General features: G+C 45.4%; 1 protein-coding gene across 1 annotated transcript in view; it reads left to right on the top strand.

Annotated features, from left to right (window-relative positions):
• The window catches only part of LOC126272837 (cytochrome P450 6k1-like), a 57,220-nt gene that overhangs the window by 23,062 nt on the left and 18,137 nt on the right, over positions 1-16,021 (top strand). The window contains exons 4-5 of the mRNA XM_049976040.1: positions 6,417-6,679; positions 11,059-11,258. Coding sequence (XP_049831997.1) covers positions 6,417-6,679; positions 11,059-11,258 — 463 coding nt within the window. The remainder of the gene's footprint in view (positions 1-6,416; positions 6,680-11,058; positions 11,259-16,021) is intronic.

Genomic DNA, 16,021 nt, shown 5'->3' with positions numbered 1-16,021 from the left:
ATCAAATGTGAGAAATCAGAGTTTGCATCGATGTATTTTGTTGTTCGTTAAACCCGCGCACTGTTAGAGAGTGCAAAAGTAGAGAAATAGTTAGTGTGTAGGTGGTTCGATGAACACTCTCCAGGCACATAAGTGTGAATTGCAGAGTGATCGTATAGTTGTAGATGTAGTTTGCTTCCCACGGGCCCCCGCTATAGTTTTCTCCTTAGCTTGGTCACAACATCCCAGTGACGAGCATTATTATTACAACATTTTTCACAACTGTGATCCAGTTCGCTTACGTTAACTGAAAAGAGCTGTGTAATAGTTCACACTCCAACACTGACTAAAAACACATCAAACACTAAGTATTAAAAATGAATGACGCGCCGGCCGGTGTGGCCGTGTGGTTCTAGGCGCTTCAGTCTGGAACCGCGTGACCGCTACGGTCGCAGGTTCCAATCCTGCCTTGGGCATGGATGTGTGTGATATCCTTATGTTAGTTAGGTTTAAGTGGTTCTAAGTTATAGGGGACTGATGACCACAGATGTTAAATCCCGTAGTGCTCAGAGCCATTTTGAACCATGAATGACGCTTCATAAAATATTATACCAACAAAAATGTTTCAAATGACTCTGAGCACTATGGGACATAACATCTGAGATCATCAGTCCCCTAGACCTACTAAAACCTAACTAACCTAAGGACATCACACACATCCATGCCCGAGGCAGGATTCGAACCTGCGACCGTAGCGGTCGCGCGGTTCCATACTGAAGCGCCTAGAACCGCTCGGCACACCGGCCAGCTTATAACAACAACTTTTATATTGTTACTAACCTAATACATAAATATCCTGCGCATTTTTAATGTTAATATCTGTTAGTTAAGTGAGGAAAATAAACTTAGTTATATCTCCATGATGTTATCTGTGCATTAAATGTTGGTAAGTGTGAAATGGTGGGCGGTGGGAATTACACCCCAGTCATACTTGGTACGCCTCTTGTGTTGAGACTCGCTGTTACCTGCTGCGAACGCTAAGCATTTCGGCCACTGTTAATGGCATAACATACACTCCTGGAAATTGAAATAAGAACACCGTGAATTCATTGTCCCAGGAAGGGGAAACTTTATTGACACATTCCTGGGGTCAGATACATCACATGATCACACTCACAGAACCACAGGCACATAGACACAGGCAACAGAGCATGCACAATGTCGGCATTAGTACAGTGTATATCCACCTTTCGCAGCAATGCAGGCTGCTGTTCTCCCATGGAGACGATCGTAGAGATGCTGGATGTAGTCCTGTGCAACGGCTTGCCATGCCATTTCCACCTGGCGCCTCAGTCGGACCAGCGTTCGTGCTGGGCGTGCAGACCGCGTGAGACGACGCCTCATCCAGTCCCAAACATGCTCAATGGGGGACAGATCCGGAGATCTTGCTGGCCAGGGTAGTCGACTTACACCTTCTAGAGCACGTTGGGTGGCACGGGATACATGCGGACGTGCATTGTCCTGTTGGAACAGCAAGTTCCCTTGCCGGTCTAGGAATGGTAGAACGATGGGTTCGATGACGGTTTGGATGTACCGTGCACTATTCAGTGTCCCCTCGACGATCACCAGAGGTGTACGGCCAGTGTAGGAGATCGCTCCCCACACCATGATGCCGGGTGTTGGCCCTGTGTGCCTCGGTCGTATGCAGTCCTGATTGTGGCGCTCACCTGCACGGCGCCAAACACGCATACGACCATCATTGGCACCAAGTCAGAAGCGACTCTCATCGCTGAAGACGACACGTCTCCATTCGTCCCTCCATTCACGCCTGTCGCGACACCACTGGAGGCGGTCTGCACGATGTTGGGGAGTGAGCGGAAGACGGCCTAACGGTGTGCGGGACCGTAGCCCAGCTTCATGGAGACGGTTGCGAATGGTCCTCGCCGATACCCCAGGAGCAACAGTGTCCCTAATTTGCTGGGAAGTGGCGGTGCGGTCCCCTACGGCACTGCGTAGGATCCTACGGTCTTGGCGTGCATCCGTGCGTCGCTGCAGTCCGGTCCCAGGTCGACGGGCACGTGCACCTTCCGCCGACCACTGGCGACAACATCGATGTACTGTGGAGACCTCACGCCCCACGTGTTGAGCAATTCGGCGGTACGTCCACCCGGCCTCCCGCATGCCCACTATACGCCCTCGCTCAAAGTCCGTCAACTGCACATACGGTTCACGTCCACGCTGTCGCGGCATGCTACTAGTGTTAAAGACTGCGATGGAGCTCCGTATGCCACGGCAAACTGGCTGACACTGACGGTGGCGGTGAACAAATGCTGCGCAGCTAGCGCCATTCGACGGCCAACACCGCGGTTCCTGGTGTGTCCGCTGTGCCGTGCGTGTGATCATTGCTTGTACAGCCCTCTCGCAGTGTCCGGAGCAAGTATGGTGGGTCTGACACACCGGTGTCAATGTGTTCTTTTTTCCATTTCCAGGAGTGTAGTCTGTCCGAACTATGGCAACGGCTTTTTTTTTCAGATAAATTCACCAAACATCTACATCTACATCTATATGGTTACTCTGCAATTCACATTTAAGAGCCTGACAGTGGGTTCATCGAACCATTTTCATACTACTTCTCTACCATTTCACTCTCGAATGGCGCGCGGGAAAAAGGAACACCTAAATCTTTCCGTTCGAGCTCTGATTTCTCTTAATTTATTATGGTGATCATTTCTCCCCACGTAGGTGCGTATCAACAAAATATTTTCGCATTCGGAAGAGAAAGTTGGTGATTGAAATTTCTTAAATAGATCTCGCCGCAAAGAAAACCGCCTTTGCTTCAGTGACTGCCACCCCAACGCGCGTATCAAATGTTCAAATGTATGTGAAATCTTATGGGACTTAACTGCTAAGGTCATCAGTCCCTAAACTTACACACTACTTAACTAACGTTATACTAAGGACAAACACACACACCCATGCCCGAGGGAGGACTCCAACTTCCGCCGGGACCAGCCGCACAGTCCATGACTGCAGCGCGTGAGACCGCTCGGCTAATCCCGTGCGGCCAATTCGCGTATAATATCAGTGACACTCTCACCCTTATTGCGCGATAAGACGAAACAAGCTGCCCTTCTTTGCACTTTTCCAGTGTCCTCCGTCAACCCTACCTGATAAGGATCCCACACCGCGCAGCAATATTCCAGCAAAGGAAGGACTGTCTCTTTACTGGGTCTGTCGCATCTTCTAAGTGTTCTGCCAACAAAGCGCAATCTTTGTTTCGCCTTCCCCACGATATTATCAATGTGGTCTTTCCAATTTAAGCTGCCAGGAATTGTAATTCCTAGGGATTTAGTCGAATTGACAAATGGTTCAAATGGCTCTAAGCACTATGGGACTTAACACCTGCGGTCATTAGTTCCCTAGACTTAGAACTACTTAAACCTAACTAAACTAAGGACATCACACACATCCATGCCCGTGGCAGGAATCGAACCTGCGACCGTAGCAGCAGCGCGGTTCCGGTCTGGAGCACCTAGAACCGCTCGGCCACAACGGCCTACTCGAATAGACAATCTTTAAATTTCTGCTATTTATCGTACACCCAAAATTTATAGGATTTCTTTTAGTATCCATGAGGATGACCTCGCACTTTTCTTTGTTTAGTGCCAATTTCCACTTTTCGCACCATACAGAAACTCTCTCTAGATCATTTTGTAATTGGAATTGATCGTCTGATGATTTTACTAGACGGTAAATTACAATTTCATCTGCAAACGATCTAAGGGGGCTGCTCAGATTATCACCTAGATCATTTATGTAAATCAGAAACAGCAGAGGGCCTAGGACACTATCTGGCGGAACACCAGATATCGCTTCTGTTCTACTCGATGATTTACTATCGCGACGAACTGTGACCTCTCTGAGAGGAAATCACTACTCCAGTCACACAACTGAGACGACACTCCACGTGCACGCAATTTGATTAATAGTCACTTGTGAGGAAAGGTAAAAAAAGCCTTCTGAAAATCTAAGAATATGGAATTGATCTGAGATCTTTTGTCGACAGCACTCATTACTTCATGGGAATAAAGAGCTAGCTGTGTTGCACGAGAACGATATTTTCTGGATCCGTGTTGGTTATGTATCAATAAGTTATTTTCTTCAAGGTGATTCATAATGTTCGATTACATTATATGCTCCAAAATCCTACTGCAAATTGAGGTCAGAGATATGGGTCTGTAATTCAACTGGTTATTCCTATTTCCTTTCTTGAATATTGGTGTGACCTGTGGTACTTCCCAGTCTTTAGGAACAGACCTTTCGTCAAGTGAGCGGTTGTATGATTGCTAAGAAAGGCGCTATTGTGTCTGCATACTCTGAAAGGAACCTGACTGGTATACAATCTGGACCGGAAGACTTGCCTTTCTTAAGTGGTTTGAGTTGTTTCGCAACACCTGAGATATCTACCTTTATGTCACTCATGCTAACAGGTGTTCTGGTTTCGAATTCTGGAATATTTATTTCGTCTTCTTTCGTGAAGGAATTATGGAAAACTGTATTTAGTAACAGCCGTGCAAATTGAGAAATTCTCTCTTCGGAGACTTGACTGCAGCTTAGTCACGTCTTCGAAGGAAGCCGCTGAGAGTTCACGAAATCCGGAAACCGATGGCCCCAGCATGCTAATATCGATAATTTTTGAAAGGCGCATATGGGACCTGAAGACGGCATATTGAATTGCCGAAACTGGTAGGGGAAATGAAACAAAACAAGTTCTCAATCTGCACGGCTTGGAGAAGTTCTTTGTTAAGTGTTTGACCAGCGGCTGTCCCACGTCCATAATGGATCAACAGGGGTAGAGACCCTATTCAACTTTCGAACCGGCAAGACGTCGCCTCATTAACACAAAGGAACGTACTGTCCTGCAGTAGTTGTGCTATAGTATTTTCCAAAGCTTGGCAGCGAACTTTCCAGTCATCGTGTCTATCTAACATTTTGCGACACACTAGCAAATTATATTTAGGAGTTGGCCAGCAGCCATCTGCTTCTGTTCAAGCTACTCACAACCTCATTCATAATATTACACTTAGCATTCCACTCAAAGCGAACGCAGCTGTCTACTCTGTTATACACTACTGGCCATTAAAATTGTTACGCCACGAAGATGACGTGCTAAAGACGCGAATTTAACCCACACGAAGAAGATGCTGTGATATGCAAATGATTAGCTTTTCAGAGCATTCACACAAGGTTGGCGCCGGTGGCGACACCTCCAACGTGCTGACATGAGGAAAGTTTCCAACCGATTTCTCATACACAAACAGTAGTTGACCGGCGTTGCCTGGTGAAACGTTGGTGTGATGCGTGTTGTGGGGAAGAGAAATGCGCACCATCACGTTTCCGACTTTGATAAACGTCGGATTGTAGCCTATCGCGATTGCGGTTTTATACTATCGCGACATTGCTGCTCGCGTTCGTCGAGATCCAATGACTGTTAGCAGAATATGGAATCGGTGGGTTCAGGAGGGTAATACGGAACGCCGTGCTGGATCCCAACGGTCCCGAATCACCAGCAGTCCAGATGACAGGCATCTTACCCGTATGGCTGTAACGGATCGTGCAGCCACGTCTCGATCCCTGAGTCAACAGATGGGGACGTTTGCAAGACAACAACCATCTTCACGAACAGTTTGACGACGTTTGCAGTAGCATGGACTATCAGCTCGAAGACCATTGCTCGGTCACCTCTTGTTAGCATTGACGGCTCTTTGAACAGTGGACGTTACATGTAAGATGTGTTACGACCCGTGCCTCTACCCTTTATTCGATCCCTGCGAAACCCCACATTTCATCAGGATAATTCACGACCGCAGGTCGCACGTCCTGTACGGGCCTTTCTGGGTACAGAAAATGTTTGACTGCTGCCCTGGCCAGCACATTCTCCAGATCTCTCACCAACTGAAAACCTCTGGTCAATGATGGACGAGCAACTGGCTCGTCACAATACGCCAGTCATTACTCTTGATGAACTGTGGTATCGTGTTAAAGCTGTATGGGCAGCTGTACGTGTACACGCCAACCAACCTCTGTTTGACTCAATGCCCAGGCGTATCAAGGCCGCTATTAGGGCCAGGGGTGGTTGTCCTGGCTACTGGTTTCTCAGGATCTACGCACCCAAATGCGTGAAAATGTAATCACATGTCAGTTCTACTATTAGATATTTGTCCAATGAATACCCTTTTATCATCTGCATTTCTTCTTGGTATAGCAATTTTAACGGCCAGTAGTGTATTTCAACTACGTGAACAGTACACTGAAGATACATTTTCTGAATGAAAAGATCTGCAGACATATTCATAACCCTATGCTGTGCTAGTTCTCTGGTGCGTACTGTTCTCCTACGGACGCTGGTAGAGACGTGCTACGTATTTCTGTGGCAGACGATCCAGGACTGTGGTCGCGAGATGGCGGACGTGGTGGGGAAGATGGTGGACCACGGGGAATCGGTGGAGGTTCGCGAGCTGATAGCGCGGTTCACCACTGACGTCATCTCCTCCGTCGCCTTCGGCCAAGAGTGCAACTGCCAGCGGAACCCAGACCACGAGTTCCGACAGTGGGGACGCAAAATCTTTGAGCCTTCTGTGCGTTCGGCCATCGGTTTCCTTCTGAGCTTCCTCAGTCCAACGTTAATGAACTACCTAAGGTAAGACCTGCAGCACTTCATTACTGTAAATAGATCCATTTGATGTAAGGGGACTGGGAGATCCTCATGGTACAGTGAGTGAGAGGCTGGACTCACGGTGCAGAGAACGGTATTTAAGTATCCGCTCAGTCATCCAGATTTAGGTTTTCTGGGAGTCCACACGTCGCTTTCGGCAAATGTTGGAATGCTTCCTTTAGAATGAAACCTCTGAATTCGTTCCCAATCCTCCTATTATCCGAGCCTCTACGTCGACGGAATGTCGAACCCTAATAGGGCATGTATATTACAGAAAACATTCTGCATAGCACCAACTTGGCTCACGGCCGCTGTCTTGCTACTGATTCTACTTTTCAGATCCTTGAACTGGAACTTCCGCATGCTGTCTTCCCCATACCTGGATTTCAAAGTTTTGTCCAACATATGAACTTTCAGAGAGCCCTCACCGATGAACAAAGTAAGAGCATATGGACTATCAGACCAATTGTGTGATTGGATTGAAGAGTTCCTAGAGCACATAACGCAGCATGTCATTCTCAATGGAGAGAAGGCTTCCGAAGTAAGAGTGATTTCAGATGTGCCGCAGGGGTGTCGTAGGACCGTTGCTATTCACAACATACATAAATGACCTTGTGGATAACATCGGAAGTTCACTGAGGCTTTTTGCGGATGATGCTGTACCATATGGAGAGGTTGTAACAATGGAAAATTGTACTGAAATGCAGGAGGATCTGCAACGAATTAACGCAGGGTGCAGGGAATGGCAATTGAATCTCAATGTAGACAAGTGTAATGTGCTGCGAATACATAGAAAGAAAGACCCTTCATCATTTAGCTACAATATAGCAGGTCAGCAACTGGAAGCAGTTAATTCCATAAATTATCTGGGAGTAGGCTTTAGGAGTGGTTTAAAATGGAATGATCATATAAAGTTGATCGTCGGTAAAGCAGATGCCAGACTGAGATTCAGTGGAAGAATCCTAAGGAAATGCAATCCGAAAACAAAGGAAGTAGGTCACAGTACACATGTTCGCCCACTGCTTGAATATTGCTCACCAGTGTGGGATCCGTACCAGATAGGGTTGATAGAAGAGATAGAGAAGATCCAACGGAGAGCAGCGCCCTTCGTTACAAGATCATTTAGTAATCGGGAAAGCGTTACAGAGATGATAGATAAACTCCAGTGGAAGACTCTGCAGGAAAGACACTCAGTAGCTCGGTACGGGCTTTTGTCAAAGTTTCGAGAACATACCTTCATCGAGAAGTCAAGCAGTATATTTCTCCCTCCTACGTATATCTTGCGAAGAGACCATGAGGAAAAAATCAGGGAGATTAGAGCCCACGCAGTCTTTCTTTCCACAAACAATACGCGACTGGAATAGAAGGGAGAACCGATAGAGGTATTCAGAGTACCCTCCGCCACACACCGCCAGGTGGCTTGCGGAGTATGGATGTAGATGTAGATCTGCACTTAATGTGGAGATGCTGGACGTTTTGGAAAAGTTAAGTCATACAATCTTGCACTACCTCACCGCAATGGCCTCACTATGTGTGGAGTGTCTCCATGTAATGATCCAAAGTTTCAGTAATGGTGCTGAAGAGCATTTCTGTCATTTTCAGACGCCAGGAATGGCCACGCCGAAAGTTATGACGTCAAACGTGTTATGGGATATCTCAGCCTGTAAGAAACATGAGAATCTACAAGTCATTCTTTGTATAAAGCAACAACTGTGCTAGGTTGCCAATAGTACATACTTGTCAAACATATCGAGAGAGTATATATCTTTCACTCCCGCCGTCGTTTCGTGCATCCTTATAGTGAAATTGTGTTTTTGCTTCATGGGTTCCCTCCTCGCTATTCTCTGTGAAAATATGTGCTTGGTCGCTTAGGTCCACCAACTTCTTTCAGACTAAAGTCACACGGTGGTTAAGCTATTTCTGTCCATCTCCTCCATGGAAAGATCCGACAGAGAGCTTTGTCATTCGTTTTCTGAGGCCTCGTTGATTTCGCATTGCCCGACATGCAGGACAAGGAGTGTTATGGTGTTTCAAGTATTGCCTGCAAAATCGGTCACAGGATCCATTAATGCTTATTCAGTAGGGTATTTGCTAACAACGTTAAAACAAAGAGAGACGAAGTCCACATGAACTCCGGCTTCAAGGAACATACCCGCAAATCTAGCAAGCTGCGCGAACAGGTCCTATTCAAACTGACGTCCACAGCTAACCACGCTGACGCAAATGTAGAGACTAATGTTTCGGCGGTAATGGTACCAAAGTGCAACTGGAGAATATCAAGCCCTGAGCATGAACCAATGCTGGTGTTAAAGGCTGCTGCTACACTGGTCCGATGATTCAGTCTAACCCAATGATGGTATCTCCCACCATTATCATACGCCATGTGATATTTTATTTTTATTTATTTTTGTGAGTACTCATTTCTTCAAGCAGATGAAGAATATGCGATGAATTCTGACTTTTCCAGCTGAGTTTTCCAGCGAGCTGTCCGCGTCGCTGGGTGTTCTATGGACATCTATGGCGGTAGTACCCATTGTGTGCGCATTTCCCCGTAAGACACGGTACGAGCCAGGGTACAGAGATTGTAAGGGTGGTTTTACGCCGTCAGTGAGGAGCATGACATGCGAGCAGTGATCTAGGTCCTTATGCGTGTAAAAAAGTGGCGTCCCGTGACGGAAGCTTTTGGGGGATGGATGCGCACGACGTGATTCTGCAGTCGACATAAGAAATCCGTCTGGTCTTGCGAGGGAGTTTGCAGTGTACCTGCGTCGACGAATTAGGAAGACGCAATGTCTCTCCGTAGACCAACACCACAGCCGAAGAATCAATATCGGGCTTATAAGCTGTTTGTAGGCCAATCAGAACCATTGGAAGAGACGAAGTCCACATGAACTCCGGCTTCAAGGAACATACCCGCAAATCTAGCAAGCTGCGCGAACAGGTCCTATTCAAACTGACGTCCACAGCTAACCACGCTGACGCAAATGTAAAGACTAATGTTTCGGCGGTAATGGTACCAATTGCCACTGCCCATGGCCAACGGGTAAAACGATTGAGCATTGTGAAAACGTAGCGTTGACTGTTCGATGGAGGAAGTAGTCGCGTAGCATCTAGATTTACAAGGGAAAAACGTACTGTTCATCTACATCTTTGGCACTGTGAACATGTCCTTGTCCATCCTCGACAGTGCTTTTCCGTGCCAACCCACACAAAACGTTGGGGAAAGAGTCGAAAAACCGGACATACTCCTCGATGGCACAAGTTCTGGGTGCTGTCAAAAGTTTATTTTCTGAAAGCTGGTAAAAGAAACAGATGAGGTTGTCCACGGGAGAGGTTGCAGTAGAGCTTGACGTCTTCTCCCAGAATGTTGACGAGCTGCAACTGTTATGGTGTCACGTTGACGAGCGTCGTTTGGAGTTCCTAGTCTTCTTTTTGTGCTCGGGCCAGAGCAGAAAAGTCGATTCAACTCGTCGCGGTGTTGACGCATGAAAGACAGTCGGCCACTACATTAGCGTTTCCCGGAATGTACTTGAAGGCAGTACTGATCTAAGCTACGAACTCTTCAGATTGGTTCAAATGGCTCTCAGCACTATGGGACTTAACTTCTGAGGTCATCAGTCCCCTAGAACTTGGAACTACTTAAACCTAAATAACCTAAGGACATCACACACATCCATGCCCGAGGCAGGATTCGAACCCGCGACCGTAGCGGTCGCGCGTTTCCAGACTGTAGCGCCTAGAAACGCTCGGCCACTCCGGCCGGCTACGAACTCTAAATAGTTCAATTGGTGAGGAGAACAGCTGGCATTGTTGAAAGCAAAAGTCAACGATTTATGGTACGTGAACATCTTGGAACACTTGCGCTTCGACTAGATTGCTTCATATACTGCCAGAAGCTCACGATCGTAGGCGCTCCACATTCTTTGAGATGCTGACAGTTTTTCGAGAAAATTACACCATTGGTTGTCATGGACCGTCTCACTGCTACTGTAGCGCCGCGCCGATAGCCGCCTGGCATCCACCATTAATGCAAGACGTGCGTCGAGCATAGAATGAGTTACGAGCGCTGCGTCAGCCATGCTCGGTCTCGCTTCCTCAAATTCGGAACACATAGCACCAGTCCACTGCACTGAGCAGTTGCCTTTCGTCTTAGAACCAGTCAGCATCGCATGTTGTTTGCACACTCCTTGTGGATCACAACCTGATAGGAACTTCATTTTTTCTGGAACAGCACTATTTTTCATTGGCCGCTACATACAATATTTTGGAAATGTTAGACAAGCAATCGTCTTTCACAGTAGAAAGGGGGAACCGCTTTTAGGAGTCGTTGCGTTAATATTAAATAATTATTATCTTTTTTGTAGGGTCAAAGGAGGAACGACAGACGTCAGCAGATATTTTCAGCAGATGGTCGCAGACACTGTCGCTTACAGAGAGAAGAACAACTACAGCAGGAAAGATTTCATGGACCTCCTCATTCAGCTCAAAAACAAGGGATATGTCGACCCTGACAAAGGAGAGACAGTGGAGAACGGGCATCAGAATGGTGTTGGCACTCCTGACAGTAAGTCCCTCCTTCTCTTCTTGTTCTTGCTGGTGTTTAGCTACACTCACCGTGTCCTCTCTTCCAAATGGCACAAAGCCATCGTGTAGGAATATCATGTTCTTTGTGCGGCTACGTATCACATAATCTCAGATTGCATGTTCTATGGTTTGTAAGTTGTGTTCCTGTGGTGTATGTGAAGGGGTCGGTAAAAGAAATTGCTGTCACTCACTTTAGTAAGAATTAGTTTGATCCCAGTATCTCTTGTGTTTTCGAATGCACCACATGCTGGTAACGTGTGCCTGGATAAGTACCACTAGAAAATGCTGTCTACCAGCTTAATTGCTTTGTGTTACTACATTTCTGTTCTTGACTTTGTGTGTAACCAAATATATAACTTGAACAGTAATTCAAAAATACTTTCTTTTTGGATTAGCGCATGCATATCTACACAATGTGAAGCACGACGTATGAGTTACCAGAGGAAAAATGCTTCTGTCGCACCAAAAAAGGCGAATATGTTTTTCGTTAAAGACTGTGACAGAAAAGCGAGCAATTGGTTGCCTCGATCCTAGTTCAGCCTTTCTCACCACAAATTTTGGCATGCGAACATATTTGCACTCTTTGAATACAGGACATTCTGATTTACCCAGTCTCTCTTTGTAGTTAAGCCTTGATATTCAGCAGGTCCCTCTCATTGCCACCATCTATATACGTCTCTCTCTTACTGTCTCCTTTTTCTCCCATTCTCTCTCCCACCATCACTGTCCTCTCTCTCTCTCTCTCTATCTCCTCTCCCTTCCACTATCACTGTCTCTCTCTACTGCTCCCTTTTACCCCAAAAAGTCGTGAATACGTTTGGAGGACTGAGGCAGCTGATTCCCCACTTTTCATTCAGAGTCTTTTAAAGATGTACATATTCGTCTTTTTATGCTAAGACTGAAACATTTTTCTGGCGGATTCTATTTTCTTCACTGTTACAGGAAGATGTGCTATTCATATAAAATGAATTCTATAGGTCAGTAAAATTTTGACAGTTTATATACTTCAACACATAAACAGCATATCAGTATGCGTAATATAATGGTAACATAAAATCGCTTACGTTACCCTTTTTCTGGTTATTTTGCTTATTGATCGCAATTCATCGAAAACGCTTGGCTTATGGTTTGTGTCTTACAAGAGCAAAAATGTTACTAGAAATATTTGCAGTCTTTCCAGTTTTACACGATTTTTTGCACTCATTTTAGACTTTTCAGACTTATTAAGACATTTTTAAGCGCATTTTTGTCATTATGGTACCGCTTTGGGCTTATTTGTATAGATGTGAACTGGCCATTATACAGAGACAGTGCCCCATATGGTCTTATTCGTGAAGAACTGCAAACTAAATAATTGTGTGGTCTCAGAACTCTTGCAATGATCCTATAACCCTTGCCCTCTGATTACTGCGCCAGTTAAACTACATTTACTTCTCAGACTGATATTAAGTTCATTTTTTATATGCTTAACTAAGGTATTTTGAACCTCTGGACCTTGCTAAAGGATAATGATATGGAAAACAGTTTCGAAGTTCCCCTAGAATATCATATGAAGAACATATGGAAAGAATGTCAACGATATGCCATGAACAGAAATTACAGAAGCGGCCATCTCCGCAACTAATGGTTTTTCGTAACCATATACGTATACCTCTGCGGTTTTCTCAGAAACCTCCCGTGAAAAAACGGAGCTTTTATAAGCTGCGCTAGATCACACCTAATGGGACAGAACCGTCCGATTAGCTCAATTTGCCTGGGCTGGAGGAAGTATGTAATGTTTAAATTGTCTTTGTGATCAACAGAATGGGAGATATGATGGCCTGAAATATCGCATTTTCGTCCATGGCCGGATAAAATCCATCTTTGTGACATAATGTTCTTATTGTGATAGGACAGCTCTTGTTCTCCATACACGTAAATGATCCTACGGCTAGTATGAATAGCAATCTGCGATTGTTTGCTGATGACGCTTTAGCGTACGGGAAAGTGTCATCGTTGAGTCCCTGCAAGGTACGGGAAGGGTTGGAGAGAATTTTTGTTTTGTGTGCTGAATGGAAACTTGCTCTGAAAGTGGAAAAATGTTAGTTAATGAGGATCAGTAGGGAAAGTCTGCCCCGGTAACTGAGTGGTCAGCGCGACGGAATGCCGCGCACAGGGGTCCGGGTTCGATTCCCGGCTGGGTCGGGGATTTTTCTCCGCTCAGGGACTGGGTGTTGTGTGGTCTTCCACATCATCTCATCCACCGCGGCGGCGACAGGAAGGTCATCCGGCCACCCCTTACCAAATCAAACCTAAACCATGCCGACCCTGCGTAAGTGCGGGACGAAGGCACAAGAAAAAGAAGAGTAGGAAAGACAATCCTGTAGCGTTAGAATACAATATTACTGTCGTGTCGATTTGATATTAAGGCTTAACGTTCCAGACGAACGTGAAATTGAACGAACACGTAAGATCGGTTGTAAGAAGGTGAGTAGTCGACCTCTGTTTATTCGGAGAATTTCATGAAAGTGTAGCTCATCCATGAAGGAGACGACATACTGAACACTCGTGGGACCCATTCTCGAATACTGCTCAAGTGTTTGAGACTCGCACCGGGTCGGATTAAAGGAAGGCCTCGAAACACTATCAAAATAGTGCTGTTAGATTTGTTACTGGTAGGCTCGAGCAAGACGCGAGTATTATGGAATTACTCTGTGAGTTAAAATGGGAATGCCTGGAGAAAATAAGAAGTTCTCTCCGCATAACGCTATTGACAAAGTTTAGGGAGTCGCCATTTGCCTCTGACTGAAAAACAATCCTGTGGCCACCAACATGCATATCGCTTAAGGACTGCAAAGACAAGATGAGTGAAATCGGGGTTCGCACAGCAGCATATAGACATTCGTTTTTCCCCCACTCCGTCTGTGAGGGAATGACTAGGTACTCTCTGCCATGCACCGATGGTGGCTTGAGGAATATGTCTGTAGATTTAGGTATTACACCAATTATAATCACTGAAGCACTGTTAATCCAAATCGGAAGTAGTATTCGTCTTTTCTTCTGTATGTACCTGTATGATGCAATCTTCCTTCAGACTCTCTTAATGACGCTTCGATGCATACGGCTACTTTGATCTTCCTGGAATACAAGATTTTTCAGTGCAAAAGTAATATAGAAGCAGTAGAGTCTAATCGCTTGCCGCAGTGGTCTCTCGGTTAAGGCACTCAGTCCGGAACCGCGCGACTGCTACGGTCGCAGGTTCGAATCCTGCCTTGGGCATGGATGTGTGTGATGTCCTTAGGTTAGTTAGGTTTAAGTAGTTCTAGGGGACTGATGACCACAGATGTTAAGTCCCATAGTGTTCAGAGCCATTTGAACCATTTGAGTCCAATCTGATGAAATTTACTATTTATGAACAGGACTTCTACTAAGCTTTAATTAAATCCCACTTTTTCTCCTTACATTTGAGTACAAATTAATTGTACCAACCACGCGCAGTGGCCGTGCGGTTAGAGACGCCATGTCACGGATTGCGCGGCTCCTCCCGCCGGACGTTCGAGTACCCCCTCGGGCATGGGCGTGTGGGTCGTTATTAGCATAAGTTAATTTACGTAATGTGTAAGTCTAGGGACCGTCGCCTCACCAGTTTGGTCCCCTAGGAATTCAAACACTTTTGAACACTTTAATTGTACAAGATATTTAACAAACATTTTTGGCTCAAACTAAGCAGGTCATTGAGTCAAATAAATGCCATGTAAGTTACAATTCATCCTCTGCTTTGATCTGGCTGCGGACACCAAAATACTTACGCAAAAAATACGGTAGTGATTTTCCAGTAGGAAAATGTCCCAAGAGAAAGGAAGGACAGACTTAACGTCTCGTGACGTTGTTGTTTTAAAGACTGAGTTCTAGGCGTGATCAGCAGGGCTTTTACAGGATATCGTCACGACATTTAATAAGGAAACATTATTCACTCTTACTGTTCAGCGACATACACGAAGTAATTTATCATGTACAATATTTGCTCTACTGGTGCCAGATATAATTTTCTGGATTTCCCGCCACAAATATGCCGCCCCGCTTAGGATCTGTAGTGGAAAAGGAAAAGAATTCTATACCTGTCCTTGTATATAGAAATCTTCAACGTAAGAAGCATGTAGGGTGGGCATAACGTAATGCTTCTGCATACGAGTCGACTATGTCAGCATTAGTTGAGTTAGTAACTTAGAGACCTGAAATATTTGCAATTTGCGGGAAATGCGAATAAAGATGCGAAAATGCTAAATTACGTAATAAATTCAACTTCAAAGTGAATTATGTCCAGGTGGACTATTTTATCACAGGTAGTTTGAAATAGCTTTATTTTCTGCGCATAAATACCGAAAATCCACTTTGTTTTCGATTACTTGTACTGCAAAATCATTAAATATACCCCAGCTTATAAAGATAATGTACCTGACAACGTGAGTACGAACGCAACGATATATCAGTGCCCTCAGTGCTCTGGACACTCCGATTGTGGCCAGTGAAGATACATGCTGCGTAATCCAACACAGTACTCAGTCGTGAGACCTAGCATCTTAGGACAAAGGAATGTTTATGTTTGTCTTCTAGCTACAGTTCAAAATTTGGTATAATGCGGACACTTTAACGAGGCAGTTTTAAGTGGCAAGGGTTTTTGTAATTGTGGTTGCGTTAAAAAACATTAAAATATGAGAGCTGCAAAGCCTGTAGGGGTACAGAGAAACGACAGCGGCACTCCTA

This window comes from Schistocerca gregaria, chromosome 5 (genome assembly GCF_023897955.1).
Source record: "Schistocerca gregaria isolate iqSchGreg1 chromosome 5, iqSchGreg1.2, whole genome shotgun sequence".
In the NCBI taxonomy this organism is placed as follows: Eukaryota; Metazoa; Arthropoda; class Insecta; order Orthoptera; family Acrididae; genus Schistocerca; species Schistocerca gregaria.
The sequence above is the reverse complement of the archived record's forward strand: the minus strand, read 5'-3'. Positions and strand labels throughout refer to the sequence as shown.